The sequence below is a fragment of the Erinaceus europaeus genome, chromosome 10, assembly GCF_950295315.1.
Source record: "Erinaceus europaeus chromosome 10, mEriEur2.1, whole genome shotgun sequence".
Lineage (NCBI taxonomy): Eukaryota > Metazoa > Chordata > Mammalia > Eulipotyphla > Erinaceidae > Erinaceus > Erinaceus europaeus.
Genome location: NC_080171.1, coordinates 11,656,369 through 11,679,605, shown reverse-complemented (window position 1 = coordinate 11,679,605; position 23,237 = coordinate 11,656,369). Strand labels below are relative to the sequence as shown.

At 41.8% G+C, this 23,237-nt stretch overlaps 1 protein-coding gene across 6 annotated transcripts in view; it reads left to right on the top strand.

The window, feature by feature from the left end:
- NR4A3 (nuclear receptor subfamily 4 group A member 3) overlaps positions 1 to 19,631 on the top strand; it is a 49,105-nt gene extending 29,474 nt beyond the window's left edge. For 5 of the 6 annotated variants that reach the window (XM_060199096.1, XM_060199092.1, XM_060199091.1 and 2 more), the window contains 2 exons: positions 16,182 to 16,804; positions 16,960 to 19,631. In XM_060199096.1, coding sequence (XP_060055079.1) covers positions 16,182 to 16,429 — 248 coding nt within the window. In that variant the 3' untranslated portion in view covers positions 16,430 to 16,804; positions 16,960 to 19,631. Of the gene's footprint in view, positions 1 to 16,181 lie in introns of all 6 variants that reach the window. The other variant, XM_060199093.1, reaches the window with a different exon arrangement.
- Positions 19,632 to 23,237: the final 3,606 nt, after the last annotated feature.

Below are 23,237 nucleotides of genomic sequence, written 5' to 3'. Positions count from 1 at the left end.
TGACCTGTTTGGGATAGCTCCCGTTAGCTAGAGTGAGCTGTGTGTGAATCCATAAACAGGCTATGTAGGTCCATCATTTACCCATCTATATGAAGGCAAAGGCAAGTGAGTGGTGTAGGTACTGGTAGAAATCCAATACCTAGCCTGTTTTCTAATATTCCAAGTGGACTCCACTTCTGGGTCCTTGGTTCTAGAGGAAAAACTCACTTTTGAAGGGGGATTGCCAGAGGCTTCCAAGAGAGCAATGAACAAAGCAAAAACCAAGAACAGGTTCTAAGAATATGGATTTGATTTCGAGGACTTTCAAAGCCAAATCTCCCGTGCAAGGTTCAGCAGGACTGTGATGACATGGGTTCAGAGACTGCCTTTGAATTACAGCTCTTCAGCTCAATCTCAAATCCATGCATCCTTTCTTAGAATATTTACACACTCAAAACTAGAAAGTATGGAGTTTAGTTTGGGAAAAGGAAAGAAAGAAAGAAAAAAAAAAAAAGGCCAGAGCCAGACTTGGCTTTCAGTAACTAAAACTTGCCACATCTCTATGTAAATAAACTTTAATCTAGCAATCAATGTGTTCACTGCTCTAACCACTCTGTTGTTATGCCAGTGGGTTTTCAGAGATGGTGAAACATCCTTGGGGGAGCTAGAACATGCAGACTAATTAATACAGGTGATCCGGGGTGCTGAGTGCCATGGTGAAGATATGCAATCAAGTACAAAATTTTGAGAAACTGCCAGTGGTAGGTGGTCTTAAAAGAAGTAGCCTGAGCTGGTTCTTGATAAAAGCATAGGGTGATTCAACCTAGAGCAGAAGTAGTAAGAATTCTAGGCTGTTCCTCTGGGACCTAATACATTTGTCACCAGGAATCTCTGTTTTTCTTTTCTTTTCTTTTTTTCCTTTTTTCTTTTTTGCCTTCAGTATTATCGCTGGGGTTTGGTGCCCGCACTACGAATCCAGTGCTCCTGGAGGCCATTTTTCCCATTTTTGTTGCCCTTGTCTTGTTGTTATTGTCATTGTTGTTGTTGTTGGGTAGGACACAGAGAAATCGAGAGAGGAGGGGAGACATAAAGGGGAAGAGAAAGACAGACACCTGCAGACTGGCTTCACTGCTTGTGAAGAGCGACCCCCCTGCAGGTGGGGAGCCAGGGGCTCAAACCCAGATCCTTACGCCGGTCCTTGCACTTTGCGCCATGTGTGCATAACCCGCTGCACTACTGCCCGGCCCCCAAATCTTGGTTTTTCTACCATCACTGAAAAGGAAGCGAATTTGGAAGACACCAGAGGAAGTCAGGCTCTGTTTCACTTATCTATGAGTGAAGAGGAAAAAGGAAGGACACTTGGAAGTAGTAACAGATGTAGTTGTGACTTAACAAAGGAAGTGAATAAAAATGGGCATAAAATATATAGCTAGATACACATATAGATAGATGAATAGGTATAGATATAAATTATCAACCCAAATCAGTAACCTGGGAAGAACTATTTGCAGTTTCTGCTGGAGGGGCTTAGGGGCACAGAACTCTGGTAGAGAGAATGAAGTGAAATTATACCCCTATGGCCTTGTGATCTTGTAAATCATTATTAAATCACTGATAAAATCTTTAAAAGACTTCTAGGAATAAAGGAAAAGTTGCCAAAGCCATTGAGGATATGGCTATCATAAGTTTCAGGAAGGAAAGAACTATAAAAATACAGTGATGAGAGCCACCAGGGACATGATTCAGCAGGTAAAGGGCAAGTCTTCCATACTGAGATCTTCGGTTCAGTCCTTGGCATTGTATATGATAGCATAGTGCCTTGCTGTCTTTCTCTCAAAAAGTAATTGAGGAAAATATATATATATATATATATATATATGCATATGTGTGTGTGTGTGTGTGTGTGTGTGTGTGTGTGTGTGTGTGTGTGTTTGTATTTAATAGATTGTGGCCCAGCAGATGGCACAGTGACTAGAGCATTAGACTTGAAATCATGAGGTTCTGAGTTTGGTCCCTGGCATCACACATGATGCTCTAGTTCTCTCTGTTTCTCTCTCTCTCTCTTTCTCTTTCTCTCTTTCTCTCTCTTATAAATACACAAATCTTTTAAAATAGAGTTAGCAGGTGACTGACAGAAGCACACCTGAATGAGTGTATACATTACCATGCACAAGGACCCAGGTTTGAGCCCTCATTCTGCACCTGCAGGGGAGATGTTTCATGAGCAGTGAAGCAGGTCTGCAGGTGTGTGTCTATCTATCATCTCTCTATCTGTCTGTCATCTATCTATCTATCTAAATCCTCCTCCTTTCTCAATTTCTCTCTGTCCTGTCAACTAAAATAGAAAGAAAAATGGGGGAAAGGTCACAGGGAGTGATGAATTTATTGTGCAGGCACCAAGTACCAGCAGTAACCCTGGTGGCGAAAAAGCGAGAGAGAGAGAGAGAGAGAGAGAGAGACATGGGGCCAGGTGGTGGCGCACCTGGTTGAGCGCACATATTGCCATGCACAAAGATCCAGTTCACACTTCCAGTCCCCACCTGCAGAAGGGAAGCTTTACAAGCAGTAAAGTAGTACTACAGGTGTCTCTCCTTCTTTCTTCCTCTCTATCTTCCCTTTCTTTAGTGATTCATTTCTGTCTCTAGCCAATACATTTTTTTAAAAATTGTTTTAAATAGAGTAGTAGTAACATGAGGGTACCTGGAAGTCTCAACTTGGAAAGATCAGCAGTTCCGTGCCAAGAATACAGGATAGGAATTAGCAAAAGCTGGTACTAATCCTGCCTCTACCCACAATCTGCTGTCTGTCATGCGGTCATAGCTGCTTAGCCCACTGCCCATTTCTGTGGAAACTTGCTCAGGAAGGAGAAAGCCTGGCACAGCAGAAATAGTATAGACTTTGGAATCCAGAGCCCGGAGGTTAAAGCTGAACTCTCTCTCATATTTAGTAAGTATGAACTAATGAGTAGTATGAATGTGAATTTGACTTTCCTGATCTGTAAAATGAGGTCAAGAACATGGACTCCATGAGACAGCACTGAGGACTGTAGAGTAGCAGGTTGTGATGTGGCCAGACTGAATTCAGAATAGGCCGTCCATGTGTCTGCAGTCCATCCTAGAGTGATAGTCAACAGGTACTAACTACCTACCTCAAATGAGGGCCGTGCCTGCCCTTCCCTCACTGGAGAAACCTGAAGTAGCCAAAGTGAGTGATGTGAGTGGCTTTAGGAGCAGTATCTTGAGGAATCTCTCTCTGGATTCCTGCGAGCCCTTCAGAGGAAGAACAGCAGTGGTACGAGAATTGAGCAGCAACAGCTATCACAGTGGGCCACATCCTGTGTCGAGTCTTTGCAGGGCTGTGTCAGTGGGCTGGTAAAGGTGCTATTGTTATAACCACAAGGAAAATTAAGCCCTCTTCTGTAATCTCTGAACTTTGCAGTACCCTTTGTAGTTTGCCTAGGGGGTGAGGGGGGGTTGAAATGCATTAAACTAAAAATGCAAGAAATAGCAGGAGAGGTAAATCTTGAAAGAGGAAGAGGAGGAGAAGGAGGCAAAGGAGGAAGAGGAGAAATAGGAGGGGGGAGGAGGAGAAAAGAGGAGGGCAGAGGAGAAGGAAGAGGAAGGAAAAGAAAAAGGAGGAGAGGAGAGGAGGAGGAGAAGAAGAAAGAGGAGGAAGAGGAGGAGGGGCTGAAGAGGAGGGGGGAGAGAAATCAATATGCATTATTTGTGAGGTTCATTTTCATCTGAATATGGACTCCTGTGAAGTCTCATCTTCTAAATTTATTTATTTATTTTCCCTTTTTGTTGCCTTTGTTTTTCATTGTTGTTGTAGTTATTATTGTTGTTATTATTGATGTCATCATTGTTAGAACAGAGAGAAATGGAGAGAGGAGGGGAAGACAGAGAGGGGGAAAGAGATAGACACCTGCAGACCTGCTTCACCACCTGTGAAGCGACTCCCCTGCAGGTGGGGAGCCGGGGGCTCGAACCGGGATCCTTACACCCGTCCTTGTGCTTTGTGCCACCTGTGCTTAACCCGCTGCGCTACCACCAGACTCCCGTCTCATCTTCTAAATAAGTCCTTTTTGTTGCCCTTGTTTTATTGTTGTAGCTATTATTGTTGTCATCGTTGTTGGAGAGGACAGAGAGAAATGGAGAGAGGAGGGGAAGACAGAAAGGAGGAGAAAAAGACAGACACCTGCAGACCTGCTTCACCGCCTGTGAAGCGACTCCCCTGCAGGTGGGGAGCCGGGGGCTCAAACCGGGATCCTTAACATCGGTCCTTGTGCTTTGCGCCACATGCACTTAACCGGCTACACTATTGCCCGTCACCATTATATTTACTTCTTTGTTTGATCTTCTCTGGGGCTTCACCACTCTCAGCGGACTTTCAAGTAGAGCTAGAGAGAAATGGGGGGAATAAAACCACAGCACTGAAGTTTCCTTCAGTGATGTCAAGGTCGGCAAAACAGCACACTGTTCAAGGGAGCTATTTTGTCAGCCACTGCCGGGCTAGCTTCGGGGGTGGGAGACAGACGACCAGGGACTCATGGCTGGGTGGTACGCATTTTAGTCTTTATTCATGCGAAATGCAGCGCAATCTAAGCCATCTAAAAACTAAACTAACTCTAATCACAATCCTGTCCTTATATATATACTTGCCAAGTAGGGTGGAAACAGGCTGTGACGTAGAGAGGGTGGAGCGAAAAGTGACTGGTGCAAATCAGGGTGACTACGAGAGGGGGCGGAGCAAAAAGACATCGTGAACCAGTGGGGATTAAACCAATGCCCTGCAGGCAGGGTGGTGCTTAGTTAACAGTGGTTATGTAAACAGAATACAGTGTTAAGCAGGGGGGATTAAACCAATGAAACAGAAGGGGTTTTAGAAGCAGAATTAGAAGCATACCAACAAGCCACCCCCACCCTTTATTTATTTATTTTTATTCTTTTTCCTTCTTCCTTTTCTGGAGGAAAAGCAAGTATGATGGAGTTGCATTAAATATGTGTAAAATCACATATATCTGGGTGAGGAACATCTGGCCTGCAGCTGTATACAACTCCTTAAATCATTTGGTCTGGCCCTGCCAAGGCAACTGGCACTTTCTTCATAGCAACATTAAGTGCTATTAAAAAAAAAAAAAGTTTTTTTTTTATTTATGAGAAAGATAGGAGAATAAAAAGAACCAGATATCCCTCTGGCACATGTACTGCTGGGGATCGAACTCAGGACTTCATGCTTTAGAGTTCAAAGCTTTATCTACCATGCCACCTCCTGGACCACTAATGCTAATTTTTAAGTTGATACTTTTGTATGGCCCTCAAATGAAGTTATAAATATCCAAATAGCCTTTGGCAGAAAGAAAGTCTCCAACCCCTGAGTCATAAACTCTCAGTAGAAGGAGAGAGTAGAGTGTTGGTTACTTGCATGTAAGTCTCAGAATGCGCATGACAAAGAAGATGTGAATCCACTTTGGGTCACAGTCTGTCTGTTTCTGATAGTGATCCAGCTGAGAGTATGCCCTTCACCTTAGGAGATAAAAAGAATTTTAGGAGAAAATCAAATTCCTTTTAAAAATCTTTATTTATTCATTTATTTATTTATTTATTGTTCGATAGAGACAGAGAAATTGTTGGGGGGAAGGGTAGAGATAGGGAAAGAGACCAGGAGTCACCTGCAGACCTGCTTCACCTCTTGTGAAGTTTCCCCTTACAGGTGGGACCAGGGACTTGGATGCTGGTCCTTGCACACTGTAACGTGTGCACTTAACCAGATATGCCACTGCCTGGCCTGAAAATTTAATTCCTTGATGTATTTATTTATGGCCTTATATTAACTGAGAACCAGATGTATTTCACACAGAGAAAAAGAAATTAAGATAGCAAAGGCCATTAGAAGCCAGTGCTGGAGGGAATCTTGAGTGCTCCAACTCCTCTTTCCCCATGATTCTCTTTTCCATATTCAGGCCTTCTGTCAGTGAGCAAAAGGTCTTTATCTTTGGCCTAGCATCTTTTTTTTCCTGGTTTCATTGGGACATGAATTCTGAGACTGAGGAGGAGGACGGAAGGCAGAACCGACCGACCGGAGCCAGAAAGCAGTAACATAAACAGCACTAGGCAAGTGGCTGATCTAGCCACACCCTCTACCAGCTGCCTCCTCAGAGCTCCCCTGTTCGCTCCAGGAGGTTACCTGGCTGCCCTGTTTTGGTATCACATAAAGCTATCAGCTCTACTGCAAGGAAGACTAAGTAAAATGATGATGATGATGATGATGATGATGATGATGATGATGATAAAAATATTGGCAGCAGAGTGTAGTTTTTTTTTAAAGGCAGTGGGTTAGGGGTGGGGTGGGATTTCAGTATTAGAGATCTGAGTACACATGTCCACCTCCCTGTTTGCTGACTGTGCAGTCAGTACTAGGCCAGTCCTTTGCCTTCTCTGAATCTCAGCATTCTCATTGCTCACGGCGATAATGATTCTCCTTGCAGATTTCTTGTAAAGGTCAAATTAGCTCATGTGTACTTTGCATAGAAAAGATTTAGGCAGACCTTCCAGAAAGAGCTAGCTGTTCTTCAGAGAATCCCTACAAATTTCATGCACCCCTACAATGGTTATAATGTTGTGCCAAGTAATTTCTTCATGTAATTTTCTCATGTCTTTCTTTTCTGACTAGTCTATAGGTTTCTTAAGGACAGGGAGAGGAGAGTCATACATCATATATACATATATATACATATATATACTAAACTTTATTTTATTTGATAGAGACAGAGAAATGTGTAGGGAAGAGGAATAGGAAAGGAGAGAGATCTGCAGCCCTGCTTCACCACTTGTGAAGCTTTCCTCTCTGCTGGTGGGGACTGGGGACTTGAAGCTGGGTCCTTGAGCACTGTAATATGTGCACCTAGCCAGGAGCACTACCACCTGGTCTCCGAGTCGTATCCATCTTTAGCTTCTAATGGCCTTTGGCACCTGGCAAATATTGGCTAAGTGAATGAGTTAATTGTGAATACAAGAAAGTCTTCCAAATTAGGAAAATATGAGTTGCTTTTAGTCCACTGCCTTGTTATTAGAAAATGATGTGAAATCCTGTGAACTGGTCCTTTTCAATTTGGTAATATTCTCTGAGTATCTATCTGTTGTGTGCCAGGCATATGACCCCTTACCCTCAGTTCTTGGTCTCACAGATATATTTGCTAATGAATCAAAGACACTAATCCAGCCCTAACATGGGCTGCTTATCAAGTAGTTTCTACTCAGTCATCATGGGCTTAGTGTCTCGGGGATGGCTGTCATCTAAGGATGTTAAGGATGACATGAGAAGTTGCAGTGCAATGACTTCCCAGAGAAAGAAGTGGAGCTCAGAGCAGGAAGCCTTGTTGTTGGTTGGTTGGTATTTGAATTCCACCTACATCTCTTCCCAAGAGCTTTCTTCTTCCCTTTTGACTGGAACCATATTGTTAACAGGTTGCTCCATGCCCTGCCACCTGCTCAAAAAGAAGAGTTCATTTGTCTTATTAGGATTCTTGATGGCCACCATAACTTCTTTTTTTAATTTTTATTTATAAAATGGAAATATTGACAAGACTATAAAATAAGAGGGGTACATTTCCAAACAGTTTCCACCTCCCTAGAGCCCTGTATCCAATACCCTCCCTTGATAGCTTCTCTGTTCTTTATCTTTATTCTGGGAGTATGAACCCAGGATCATTGTGGGATGCAGAAGGTGGAAGGTCTGGCTTCTGTAATTGCTTCCCCGCTGAAAATGGGCGTTGGCAGGTCGATCCATACACCTAGCCTATCCCTGTCTCTCTATTTCCCTAGTGGGTCAGGGCTCTGGGGAAGTGGGGCCCCAGGACACATTGGTGGGGTCATCAGCCCAGGTATCATGGTATCATCTGGAACCTGGTGGCTGAAAAAGAGTTAAGATAGAAAGCAGAACAAATTGTTGACTAATCATGAACCTAAAGGCAAGAATATTGCAGATGAAGATTTGGGGTCTCCGTTTTGGAAATAGCCAGTAGGTCTATTTTAGGTATACTTAAAGGGGCCCATGACCCTACTAGTTTTGCCTGAGCCTGACATCTAATATGCAGGTGACCTAAGCTATTGTCTGGGGGGATGGTGTCATAATTGGAGAATGGATCAGAAAGCTGGATCAGGGAAGAGAGTAGCTCCCAAATATGGGGAAAGTATATAAATATTGTTAAATGTAAACCACATCAGTTTGATCTGTGGCCCATATTCAGCACAGGAGCCTATGTAGCCTCTGCATCCCTGTAGGTCTGAGCTCACATTCTGTGGTCATGGCTAGGAACAATCCAGGCTGCACTAATTTCAGGACTCATCTTCCTTGGGTAGTAGGTAGAATATGTTGTCCAACCTCCCTTCAGAGAATGGAACATTCCCTACCATTATTGATCCACACTGAGGGCAAAGTCCTGTAGGGGCCCACAAAGGGGTCCATTATGTTGTTCCTGATGGAGATGACCAGTGACAGTGGCAAGAGGGATCTGTTAGAGGTCTAGGCCCATCATGTCTGTGTGGGAGACCCAGGACTCCCTGACTAGGGCCCCAGGTGATGGGGGCGGGGGGAACCACCATTACTTTTTTGTTTTTAAATGTCTTTATTGGGGAACTAATGCTTTACATTTGACAGTTTTGTACATGCATAACATTTCCTAGTTTTCCATATAACAATACAACTGCCACTAGGTTATATGTCATCCTTTTTGGACCTGTATTCTTCCCCTGCCCCCCACTTACTTCTTTCCTTATCCCCTGCTGTTTGTCCCAAGGAAGATAATTTACCATAGTTTATATGAGCCTGAGGGACCAAGCTGGGATTTACTCAATATAAGAAAACCTTTATAATAAAATTGTTTTAAATAGAGGTAAGTATTTATAAAATGTGAAAGCCTGTCTTGGAGAGTGAAGTTTACAAACAGACTAGATGAACACCATGTAGAGGGTGGGTTCAGAATCTAATGGTGGAGTGGTAAAATAGCTCACTTGGATAGTGTTCTGGTTTGCCATGTGTACAACCCAGGTCCAAAGCTTTGGTACTACAGTCCTTTCTCTCCTCTCCTCTCCTCTCCCCTCCTTTCCCCTCCCCTCCCCTCCCCTCCCCTCCTCTCCTCTCCCCTTCTCCTCTCTCTCTCTCTCTGTCTGTCTGTCTATCTCTATCTCTCTCTCTTTCTCTCTCTGGCTCTGTGTGTGTGTCTGTGTGTGTGTGTGTCTGTCTGTCTGTCTATCTCTATCTCTCTCTCTTTCTCTCTCTGGCTCTGTGTGTGTGTCTGTGTGTGTGTGTGTGTCTGTCTGTCTGTCTGTCTGTCTCTGTCTGTCTCAGAAAATCACCCTAGAGCAGTACACTGGTGAGAAAGAAGGAAGGAGGGGAAGGTGCAAGGGAGGGAAGGAAATCTTAAGGAAAGAGAATTGATGAGAACATAGATTCTCTCGCTTTTGTGTGCAAGCAAATCGCTGAATACTTTCTTAAACTGCTGGTTCCGGCTAGGTAGGTCTGGAGTAGCCCTGAGATTCTGCGAGTGCTACTTTTTCTGAGTAAAATAGACAGAAAACAACCAAAGCTCTTTCAGTGGGTTAAATATGAAGGGGGTGGTTGGTTGAGATGATGGGGGGAGAGAGAGTTGATTGTGCTTTAATTAATACGTGAACGTATAGAAGTAGTTGATTCGCCTTCCACCTTCTGCACCCCATCATGACCCTGGGTCCATACTCCCAGAGGGTTAAAAAATAGGGAAGCTGTCAGGGGAGGGGATGGGATACGGAGTTCTGGTGGTGAGAATAGTGTGGAATTGTACTCCTCTTATCCTATGGTCCTGTCAGTGTTTTCATTTTATAAATAAAAATTTTTTTAAAATAGTAGTTGATTTGAAGGAGTCTTTTACTTTGGTGCAATCTACCAACTCCAGTCAGAATAGATCTTTTTTTTAATGTCTCTGTTGGGAGAAGCAGTGAATTACAAAAGAGCCATTGTCACATGTGTACAACTTCTCGTCTTTCGTGACAGTTGTCTGCACACCGTGTATACCATCAACTGACATCTTCCTTCACCCTTGTGCATTGGCTCCCCAGTGCCCTGTCAACTCCTCTCCTCCCTGCTACACAGTCCTTAAGTCTCCTGCAATAGGCCATCACCAGGCTGGAGGGAATAGGGGGGAAAAACAAGAGCACAAGCCCAAATAACTTCGTTATTTTGTTCAATCTCTCTTCCCTCATTCCCCTCTTCCTGCTCGTTTTATCTTGTTCCTTATCTCTTTCCTTCTCCTTCCTCTCCCCTCTCTTAGCGGAGATGTCTATTGGATAGCTAAAATGCATGAGGAGCTAACCATGTCTTTAGATACGAACACCACCAGGGTAGAACTGTGGTCTATTGTCTGTTCTGTTCACTCCACTAACTTCAGTGGCTGTAACATTGCTTGGCACAGCATAGATCCTCAATAAATATTTGTTGAAAGAAGTGAATAATCAATTACTTAATTAGCTACACAAAAAAAACAGGAGAGTTCTAGGCAAGCTGAGTTCATCTCAGGATAAGGAGGAACATGCTAACATAATGTTCAAGGCGGCCTACCATAATAGAAATATATTGGGATTTGGAGTGAAAGCAATGCTAATTTGGACCACATACACTTAGCTCTCTTAAAGAAAGAGCTCTACTAAATAAAGAGTATCAATGTGCTACCTAGTTCACATGGCTTTTGTGAGGATGTAGGAAAATAATCTAAGGAAAAGAATGTTGTGTAAAGTGTCAATAAGCTTGTTTTGTCATACTCATGACCCAGGTTCGAATCTGGCCCCCATTACACTGAAGGAATCTTCTGTGCTATTCTGTCTCTCTGTCTGTGTCTTTCTGGAAAAGTCAGTCTAAGTGGTGAAGCCCCAAATGAAGACAAAAATAAATAAATGGTGCAAAATGCTATTAAACATTTCTTTATTATTATTTTCAGAGTGAACTCAATCAGGAGTTGCTGGATGTTCTTTCTCTCTCTTAGATTATTATTATTGTTATTGTTGTTGTTATTATTACTGAATAGAATTAGAAAGAAATTGAGGAGGCAGAAGGAGGTAGAAAGAAAAAGAGACAGAGAGACACCTGCAGCTCTACTTCACCACTGAAGCTTTCTCCCTGCAGATGGGGACCAGGGGCTTGAACCCCACTCCTCACACATTGTAATGTATGCACTCAACCAGGTGTTACACCGCCTGGCCACTTGCTGGGCTATTTTTGGTATCTTTTAGTGGAGGTTCTGGCCCTGGGTTGGAACTTGACCTAATTGACTTAAATATAAATGTAAATATAAAATGGATCACGGCAATAAAGATATTGTTTAACTACTTCTCTGAGTTATATCTGAAAGTTTTGACCATGTAATGCCTGAGCTAAAATACAAAAGTATTAGATGTAAAAATGCAGTGGCTGCCAATGCAAGAGAGACTGAGAAGTCTGCTTTACTTGAACAGTGGACAAAGGTCGCAAACTAAAATCTTCAGTTATAGTTTAATTTTCAGGAGGAGAAAAGCCAAGTACTGGATTTCCCCCGGAACTGACGCACTCTCTGTATGTATAGCAGCTTTGCAGCCCTTTTTACCAAGCTGCAGGAGACAGGAGGGTCCCTTCAGCTAGAATCCCAGCTTTAAGGAATTTCAGGCTACTAGGAAGCCCCAGACGCTTATGGACACCCCCCCCCCACCCTCCGATACACACACACACACACACACACACACACACACACTCCTTTGAAAATCTTGCTGACTGCTGGCAGTAGTTTGCATGGAGACTGAATTTTATCTTCATTCTTTTGTAAAAAAGTAAAGAAGCCACAAATCCAGTAGCTGTTGAAAACAACAAAGAAGGTGCCTTTTGGCTTCTAACAGGAGTGTCTCTGGATTCCTCAAGGAATTCCAGACCTGGGGTTGATCCAGCTAGCAGGAGGTATCGATCGCCACTTGAATTCACTGAATAAATAATGGTTGCCATAGTTATTGAGCAGTCACAACTGGTTGCAGGGCAGGGAAAACTGAGTTTGGCCACGAGAAAGTCTGTTACAAGGCTCCCTAATCAGCCCCCTTCTGAAAGCCAGCCAACACAACACTCAGTTTCTTTATCCTGACAACGAATATGGACTGTTGAGTAAAATGTAAGGCTGAGAGGAACGGGAAGGTTAAATCAGCGACTCGGTATTCCATTTTGGGGAAAGCACCTCTCTCTAGATTCTGAGCCCAATTTGATATCTCTTAGGATTAACAGACCTTCCTATCAGCAAAATAACTGTTTTTTGTCATAGCCACTTAGAGCATTTTACAAGATTCAGATCCCAGGCTATTCTATTTTAACATTGTTTATTATATAAATGGCAATTACTTGGAAAGCTTAAGAGAAAGAAAAAGGGTTATCTAATAACCTCTTAAATATTTTAACTTCTTTTTCCTTTCATCCTTTATATTCAGGATTAATTTTGTATAGCTATAACCACAGTTTGGGTGTTGTTTTATTGTCTATTTAATGTGGCATTATATAGTTCTTTGTATTTCTTCAAACCCTTCATATTTGTCCTTTCTTGTGTCCACAGGTTCTTTTATGATGCAGACATATCACTTTTTACTGAACAGATCCCTACCCTTCCACATTTTTATCTTTTTCCAGTTCTTTAATAGATAACGCCGTCTCATAATGTGTTGAGTTTTATTTTTCTATTAAATTTTTTCCTTCAGATAAATTTCCAGGTGCAGGATTACTTGGTCAGAGGCTATGAATGTTTTATACTGCTTGAAATTTACTGCCAGATTTGGAGCCTGCTTTTTCTGCTTTGGGGGGTCAGGGGATGAAACCTGTAACAGAATGCTGCCGCAAGCAAGACTACTTTTGACATTTCCTTCCTCTTGATGCTTCTTCTTAGACAGAAGTACAGTAACTGGATTTAGGACAGGTTTGCACTTGGGCTTAACCACCTAGTAGTTTCCTGAGGAAAGCAAAGTCATGCCCTACAAAACATGGGATTTAGGAGACTTCATTGGTACTTGTTTGACTCCAGCATTGCCAACCAGTCACCATGTGTTGGCCATTGTCTTGGGTAATGACCATGCCTGTAGCTCTCTATAGTTGATGGACATTTTCCTGTAGGACCTTCAAGGTCCTCAATAACCTAGTGGTGTAAATTTTATTACAATTATACATTTCCTTTTATTTATTTATTTTTCTTTTCCTTTCTTGAGAGCTTGTTTGGAGGTTCTAGCAGGGGAGCGCAGCTACTCCTATAACCTCAACCAAAGACCTATCCATCTCTATTCGGGGAAGGCCGTCCTCTTCCACCAAGCGCGCAGCTTTGGGAGGGATGCACATGGAGCGGTGCGGTGAGGGAGGAAGGGGACACCCGCCTAGCCAGCCAGATCAGCTGGAACAACCCTGGTGATCAATGGAGTGACAGATGTCACAGCAGAATGCCCTCACATCCTTCCTTTTTCCTTTCTTTCTTTCTTTTTTTTTTTTTTCTTCTTCTTTCTTTTTAATTTTTTATGTCCACCAAGATTGTTTATTACTGGGGCTCTGTGTCTGCACACCAAATCCAACACAGCTATTTGCTACCCCCCTTTCTTTTGTTGAGAGAGTCAGAGAAATTGACAGAGCGAGAGATAGATAGAAACACCTGCAGCACTACTTCACTTGTGAAACACAACACACACACACACACACAACACACACACACACACACACACAACACACACACACACAACACACACACACACACACACAACACACACACACACACACACACACAACACACAACACACACACACAACACACACACACACACACACACAACACACACACACACACACACACAACACACACACACACACACACACACACACACACACACACACACCGCCACCGGGATTTAAATTATGGTTTTGCACATGGTAATGTGTACACTTTACAGGGTGTGACATCACTTGGCCCCTTTTCTTTTACTTTTTTTTTGTGTAATGTTTAGAACACACAGGAAGGAATGAGGACATATACAACAAAGATGTATATATATGCCACCCTAAAATATCCATTTTCCTAGAGAAACACTGAATGTCAGATTAGGTCACACAGCTAGAAAGTGACAGTTAAAATTGGACCTCCACCTGATTCCAGTGTCCTCTGATGTCAGTTAATACAGTATTGAGATGTGACACCTGTGCGTTACAATCCACAAGATGCTACTGGCAATAGTCGTGCTTGTACTTGATTCCAATTCTAACAGGTCTGAATTGGAATGAACCTAATAGGTTCATTTAAACCAAACTTCTTTCAACATGGACCTCAGGGAGGGAGGAAGTCACTCACTTCTAACTACTAGCCAACCCAAAGAAAAATACTGATTACCTGATCTATAGGTCTCTTTTCATGTAGGGCAAGAGAAGAGGGGGGAAATGTCTGGATGAGACCAAGAGGTTGCTCACTGGGCAGAGTGCCTTGCCCTGGGCATGAATCAGGGCCCAGCCTCAACAGTACCTGAAGTGCTTCAGCACCTCAGGAAGCTCCAGTACTCTGGCCCCTTCAACCCACACTCCCAGCATGCCTCTCTCTCTCCCTAGTGGGTGGGGCTCTGGGGAAGTGGAGTTCCAGGACACATTGGTGGGGTTGTCTGTCCAGGGAAGTCTGGTCAGCATCATGCTGGCATCTGGAACCTGGTGGCTGAAAAGAGAGTTAACATACAAAGCCCAACAAATTGTTCAACAATCATGGACCTAAAGGCTGGAGTAGTGCAGATGAAGAGTTGGGGGGGGGGGCCCTCCATTTTATAGATAGCTAGTAGGTATATCGTAGTTATATTTCAAAGAGCCTGTAGCTATACTAGTTTTTTTTTTTTCTTCTGAGCCTGAAATCTGATATGCAGGTGGATCCAAGTTATTGTCTGGGGAGATGATGTCATGGCTGGAAAAAGAAACAGAAAGCTGGATCAGGGAAGAGAGTAGCTCCCTAATATGGGAAGGGGTATAAATATTGTTGACTGTAAACCCCATCGATTTGATTTGGGCTGGGACCCATATTCAGCTTAGGAGCCCATGTGACCTCTGCATCCCTGTAGATCTGAGCTTACATTCTGTGGTCTTGAGCAGGAATATTCCAAGCTGCCCCAATATCGACCCATCTTCCTCAGGTGTAGCATAGAATATGTTGTCCATCCTCCCTTTGGAGGATGGAACATTCTCTACCGTTGTCAATCCAAGTTGAGGGTAAGGTCCTATGGGGGGCCCACAAGGGGGCCTTTTTTGTTGTTCCTGATAGAAATGACCTGTAACCCTTCAGCTTCATCAATCGGTTGAGACCTTTCCTTTCATAGTATTCTCTAATTCCATTCCAGGTGGTTCACTTCCTACTTATGTCTTTTGTAGAATGCCAGGTGTAAGTCAATATATGTTTAAAGGACAGAAAAAAAAAAAACGAAACAGAAAAGCTAGATTCTTCTCAATGCCAGTTAGTATGACAAACTGCTGGATCTTTTGAGTTGGTATAAATAAGTGAAACTTCGTCCCTCCTTCCCCACCCCCCACACAATTACACAGTGAGTCTGTGAAGATAAGAGCACCAATTCATTGGCTTAAATGTGTTTTTATGACGTTCTAAAAAAGAGTGGCTTCCTGACAGGGCTTTGTGAGACCCCTAGCAAAGTAATGTGCACAAAATAGAAATTGCTCCAGGCCAGGGAGATGGGTCATGCAAAAAGACTTTCATGTCTGAGGCTTTTGAGGTCCCAGGTTCAATCTCTAGCACTACCATAAGCCAGAGCTGACCAGTACTCTCTGGTAAGAAAGAAAAAGGAAAAAAAAAAAAAAAAAACACTGACTCCATCATTCATTGACTGTGTCCATGTTCTGGGAACATAGATTTCTCTGTCTTATTTACCTTTCCTCTAAGAAACCCTGAATTAGGTGCAGTTATTACCTCCATTGTATAAAGAAACTGGGGCCAAGAAGTTGAGAATTACTCAGGGGAGTGTAACAGTCAGTGACAGAACTGAGATCCTAGCCTTTTCGCTGATAATTCTAATGGACATCAACTACCTGTCAGAGGAAGGACAGTTAGAGTGCAAAATGCCATCCCAACTGGTCAAATAAGACACAGACTTTGGCTAGGGGTTCTCAAGAGGTAACTGTCACCTCACTGTACCCTTTTCTGTCTCTCTGCAGAAAGACATGGGTTGAAAGAACCAAAGAGAGTGGAAGAGCTATGCAGTAAGATCACAAGCAGCTTGAAAGACCACCAGGGTAAGGGACAGGCTCTGGAACCCACTGAGCCCAAGGTCCTGGGTGCCTTGGTGGAACTGCGTAAGATCTGCACCCTGGGCCTCCAGCGTATCTTCTATCTGAAGCTGGAAGATCTGGTGTCTCCACCAACCATCATTGACAGGCTCTTCCTAGACACCCTCCCTTTCTGAGCTCGGAGCCGGGAGCCGCCTCGCTTGTCAGGACCTGCTTGCTAGACAGCCCAGAAATGGGCCTGGGTATCTGATCATTTTCTCTTCTTGAAAAAAGAAGCAGCAGCTCCCCTAGAAAAGAAAGATTTTTTTTTCCTGGTACTTTTCCTTACAACCTGAAGCCAGAAAACTTGCAAAGTATTGTGCTGGGGTTGTGTTTTATATTTAGGCTTTGGGGCTGGGGCGGGGAGGGGGTGGGGTTGACTTCTTGAGGGTTTTCTAAGAAATTGCTAACAAAGCACTTTTGGACGATGCTAGCCCGGGAGAGGGGGATATAAAAGAGGACAATGTAACTGTTCTAAAACTCTTCCCGGGGACTACAATTATAGTTGGTTTGTATTTAAAAAAAAAGAAAAGAAAAGAAAAGAAAAGAAAAAGAGAGAGAGAGAGAAAGAAAAGAAAAGAAAAGAAAAGAAAAGAGAAGAGAAGAGAGGAGAAGAGAAAAGAAAAGAAAAGAAAAGAAAAGAAAAGAAAAGAAAAGAAAAGAAAAGAAAAGAAAAGAAAAGAAAAGAAAAGAAAAGGAAAGAACACAAGAACAGCCAAGAGTTGTTCACCAGGGTCAGATGTGTCTTGAGACTGATCCCTTTGGAATACACTTCCTGTATCAAGGGTCTGTCTGTGGTGCAAACAAGGCAGAAATTCCCTCTTCTAAATTTCTCTCTTCCTTTATTTTACTTTGTCACATGGTGAAAGATGAAGGATTGTCTATACATTAAACATAACAAAATGATAATGGCTGTTTGCTTCCATATACAAGTGCAATTTTTAAAGTGCTGTCTTACTAAGTCTTGTTTTATTAACTCTCCTTATTTTATATGGAAATAAAAAGGAGGCAGTGACATCAGTAACTGACACATAGTCATTTCTGTAGCAGAGGCTTTGTCTACCTGCCCTGACTGTCCTGACTGTCCAATTGACCTTAACAAAAAACAAAACAAAACAAAACAAAACAAACAAACAAACAAAAGGCTCAGATTGTAAAATGAACTGCGTACCGACATTTGGGTTGCTTTCTGTCAGCCCAGCCACAATTCCCTAAACCTGCTTCAGTTACAACAGTCGACTGACACATTCACGCAGCAGCTCCAGGAATGTTTAGTGCGTCTCGAGTGTTTGAACCTTAGATGGGAACATATAAATGAGGAGGAACTGGATCACACAGGGTAAGCACCAAGGAAAACAAGGTTCTTGAAGTATGCATAATTTAATTTTGTTATTCATTAAAGAAACAACTATTCTGGAGAGCAAGCAAGTCTTAGTTTAAAAAAAAAAGAATATAAATTGGAGTGCCAGGAAGGCTTAGTGGGCTGCTTTAGACATTCTGAGTTCGTACTCCCTTTTGTATGTTTATACTGTTAATGCCATATTATTATGAGATAATTTGTTGCATAGTGTCCTTATTTGTACAAACATTTGTATGCACGTTATATTGTAATAGCTTTGCCTGTATTTATTACAAGACCACGAGCTTCTGGAAGCTGAGTTACAGAGAACTTAAATGGGGTGTTCACAGTGACTGGGATACACCAACTAGAAACTAAATAAGCAAATATATATATATATATATATATAAATATAGAAGGTTACATATATATTTATAATGTGTCTTTTTATTAGCCATTTGTACAATAAATGTTATTTCTCATGCAGTTATTTTACGGTTCATTTGCAGTGACTTTTAAGGCAGTACTGTTTAGCACTTTGATATTAAAATTTTGCTTATGTTTTGCTAAATTCGAATAATGTTTGAAAATTTTTAGGTCTAAAAGTCTCTATATTATATACTCTGTGTCAAGTCAAAATATCTTTGGCCATTTTGCTAAGAAACAATTTTGAATGTCGAACTGATGTCACAGTAGTTTTTGTTAGCTTTAAGTCATTTTTGCTTTAGACTTTTTAAAGGAAAAATAAGAAAACTATGCTGTTTATATTGTCATTAAATTATACAATCAAACAAATGCCAAATGAATTGCCTGATTGCTGCAAAGGATAACCCAGATAGCAAATTATGTTTCTTCCCCCCCCCCAAGAGTCATTCTGATATTTGATCATGTTTTATGTTTATATGAGCTTTTACGAAAGATAATTATTTTTATATCAAGATGATAGGACCTGGGATATTAGGATCATGAAATACTAGCCTTGGAATAAACCTGAATTACTGTCAGCTAGTCCAACAGTCGAAATTCAAAGAGAAAACTGGCACCCCAGTGATTATGTAATGTCAAATAGCTAGTAAAGGAATCAAAATTAAGGTCAACTTCCTCTTTCCATAGTCTTTACTCACTGCATCTATTCAAAACGGGCTTTTAGACTTAGCCACAAATACCTACATTATACCTGGCCATAACCACGAGTAAAGTAGTACTTTTGCATTAATGCTTGCGCTTATATGCAAACATAATAAACATTAGAGACCAGGAAAGCTAACATTTCATACAAAATAGCCATAGACCAAATTCAATTTGAATTTGAATAAATCAGAGATACTGTGCATACATAACCCTTTTGGGCACTGTTAGTATTGGAAAGTTAAGCCTTGTGTTTCTCATCAAGGAAGGAAGGCAGGAAGGAAGAAAGAAAATAAAACTCTAGAGAAATGCTGTTCTTTTCTACACCCATCTAAATCTAAGGAAATCTAAGGACTTTTTAGCCGTGACAGCAATTGGTTGAAAGGAATTGAAAGAAATTAAAAAAAAAAAAAAAAGAAAGGCTTTTGTTTATAGATCCAGACACTAGTTCAGGCGGGGGGTATAGCCAGTGTTCTTCTGTCTTCCATAGTTATCTGCAACTCTCAGAGCCTCCCAAGTATCTACCGATTCACTTCTGTTATTCTGTCTTAATGTTGACACACCAGTTTATGTAGAATGGATGACCAAACTAACTCAGAAGAGGACAGCAAGCATTATGAAAGCAGGTGATTCTTCCCTGGTGGGAGAGCTCTCTCAGTGTGAACATGCCTTCTGGAGGCAGAAATCAGGAATCCACCAGCTGTTAATGGAGAGTGCCTTGCTTTTATTTCAGACAGCAGAGTTTGCTAAAGTTTCTCTGCTCCTCTGACAGCATTGCTCTTTAGTGTGTGTTAACCTGTACTTTGAAAGAAATGCTCTTGTACATTAACCGTGTAAATTTAAATGATTAAATTACATTTTATCAATGGCTACTGGTGTGTTGAATAAGCATGCTTCATTTGAGTATTCTCTTAAGCATTTTTATAATAGTATTTGCTGTGAACTCCTAAGCACATCCCAAAATGGATTTTTTTAAAAGGCTTACCAATGCTGTCACATTAATAGGCATTCTGAATTGAAAATATATTAAGCCTCACTGATTGGGAAGAAGAACATTCTAAATTCAATAACCATTTATTGACAACTTCCTGTGGGCAGGCACTGTTGGAGGCTCTGAAGAGATACCAACATGCACAATGTATGAGACCATTTTTCTTTCAGCAGGATATAGCTTAAATGGAGCCAACAATGTGTTTCCTAATAGTATTATTTTTTTAGTGATATGAAAGATTTATTACTTTTAAAATATTCTATTTATTTCATTTTAAGGGGGGTGGTGGTAATGAGAGAGAGATACAGAGACCAGGACGCTGCTGAGCTCTGGTTTATGGTGGTGCTGGGGATTAAATCTGGGACCTTAGAGCCTCAGGATATGAAGTTCTCTTCCATAATCATGATAATGTCTTCCCAGTCCAAAGGATTTTTTTTAATTACTTTATTGGGGGATTAATGTTTTACAGTCGACAGTAAACACAATACTTTGTACATGCATAACATTTCCACATGACAATACAACCCCCACTAGGTCCTCCTCTGCCATCGTGTTCCAAGACCTGAAACTTCCCCCCAACCCCAGAGTCTTTTACTTTGGTGCAATCCACCAAAGGATTTATTTTTATATCAGGATAATAGGGTATTAATTTTTATTCTGTTCTTTCTTAAATACCCTATGTTCTGAGTGTGTGCATGTGTGAGTGAGTGTGTGTGAATGTGTGTGTGTGTGTGTGTATGTGTGTGTGTGAGTGTGTGTGTGTGAGTGTGTGTGTGTGAGTGTGAGTGTGTGTGTGGGTGAGTGTGTGTGTGTGAGTGTGAGTGTGTGTGTGGGTGAGTGTGTGTGTGTGAGTGTGAGTGTGTGAATGTGTGTGTGAGAGTGTGTGTGTGTGAGTGTGAGTGTGTGTGTGTGTGTGTGACTGTGTGTGTGTGAGTCTGTGAGCGTGTGTGTGTGTGTGTGTGTGTGTGCTTTAAAAATCAGACTCACCGGAGCTAGTTCTCATGCTTTACTTCATTTGTGCAGCCATAAAGTGTCTTCTGTGATATTTTGGAGTTTTCTGCAGCACAAGTACTAGACTCCTTCCTGCTTCTCAACTAACCTTTACTTAACCATTTTGGGTTTTGGGGGTTTTTTTTTGTTGTTGTTGTTTTTTCCTGATTCAGTGATTGAAAAAAAAAAAAGGACATCTTTATAGTAATTTTTTAAATACAGCTCAGTGTGCTCAAAATAAGTCATCCTTTTAACCTTGAAGAACCAACCTTCTGTCCTTTCCAGCCCATTATACTTGTAAGGTGGTCTAATATTTTACAGGTTAAAAATTTAGGCACTGATATGCCACTCTCCCATTCAAGATGGCATTTGATTGTGAACTTCTGAAAAATATCCCTACCCAAGTGGCTCTATTGGTAGAAACTTCAGCTTAGACAATCTCATGATTTAGAAGAATAAAGTATATTGCCACGATAGGTGAATTTTTGAATGCTTTATGCATAAGGCTAACCTTAGAACAAGTCTACTATACACTGTAACTCACATATCAACTGGGGTTCTCAAAGAAATTGTATTGAACTCCTTATTCCATAACTGAGATTCAAAAACCTCAAAATATCTACAAATTCTGTCAAATATATATATATATATATATATATATATATATATATATATATATATATATATCTGCTTCAGACTTGATTTCAAACTTGATTAGCTCCCTCTTGCCTGATGGTTTTATTCCTGTACCTAGTGTTGCTCTAGCAGTAAAATTCATGTCTTTTTTTTTAAAAAAAAATTATTTATAAAATGGAAATATTGACAAGACTACTGGATAAGAAGGATACAATTCCCACCACCAGAACTCCATAACCACTCCCCTCCACCCCTGATAGCTCTCCTATTCTTTGTCCCTCTGGGAGTATGGACCCAGGGTCATTATGGGATGCAGAAGGTGGAAGGTCTGGCTTCTGTAATTGCTTCCCCGCTGAACATGGGCATTGACTGGTCGATCCATCCTCCCAGCCTGACTCTCTCTTTCCCTAGTGGGGCAGGGCTCTGGGGAGGCGGAGCTCCAAGACACATGGTGGGGTCATCTGTCCAGGGAAGTCAGGTTGGCCTCATGGTATCATTTGGAACCTGGTGGCTGAAAAAGAGTTAAGATAGAAAGCAGAAAAATTGTTGACTAATCATGAACCTTCAGGATGGAATATTGCAGATGAAGATTTGGGGGCCTCCATTTTGGAAATAGCTAGTAGGTCTATTTTAGGTATGTTCCAAAGGGCCCATGACTTTACTAGTTTTTGCCTGAGCCTGACATCGGATATGCAGGTGGACCCAGGTTACTGTCTGGGGAGATGGTGTCATAGTTGGAAAAAAGGACTACAAAGCTGGATCAGGGAAGAGAGTAGCTCCCAAATATGGGGAATATATATAAATATTATTAACTATAAACCCCATCAATTTGATCTGGGGCTCATATTCATCACAGGAACCTGTGTAGCCTCTGCATCCCTGTAGGTCTGAGCTCACATTCTGTGGTCACGGCTAGGAACATTCCAGGTTGCACTAATTCCAGGACTCATCTTCCTCAGGTAGTAGGTAGAGTATGTTGTCCAACCTCCCTTCAGAGAATGGAACATTCCCTCCTACCATTGTCGATCCACATTGAAAGCAAGGTCCTCTAGGGGCCCACAAAGGGGTCCATTATGTTGTTCCTGATGGAGATGTCAGGTCCTTTTCTTAACTTCTGCCCTAAAACCATGGGTAAAACATTTCCAAATTCTCAAAACCTGAGATAACTTAGTAGATGTGTGCCTTACCATGTGCTGAGGACTGGGCTTGAACCCCAAGCCCTACATGAGAGTAACATAGCACCTGGAGAAATTTCATGGGGTAGATCAGTGTCCTTGCTCTCACCCTCTCCCTTTCCTCCTCCTTCTTCTTCTCTTGCCCTCTTCCTCCCCCTGTCCCCATCTGAAAATAACATTAATGGGGGAAAAGTCATTCCAGGAAGAGTCATGCATGTACAAGTCCCCTGCAAAAAAAAAAAAAAAAAAAAAAAAAGCAAAAACGGGTTCTAGAAAGCTCCCTTAGGGACTGGGTGGTGGCACACCTGGTTGAGCACACACGTGACAGTGCGTAAGAACCCAGGTTTGAGCCACCAGTCTCCACCTGTAAGGGGAAAGCTTCACCAGTGGTTAAGCAGGGCTGCAGGTATATCTCTTTCTCCTTCTCTCCCTCTCTATCACCCCCTTCCCTCTTGATTTCTGGCTGTCTTTATCCAATACATAAATAAAGATAATACTTTTTTTTTAATCTCCCTTAAACGATAGATGGTGTCTTTTGCTCCTTGTTCATCCCTTTCCCACCCTTCCATATGAGACATGGATGCTGCTTTAGAGGATAGAAAAGTATTGTAATTTAACTTAAAAAGGGTTTAGTGGGGGCTGCTGTGGCATGTAAAAGGATTCACAGCAGGGAACTGGGAACAGGT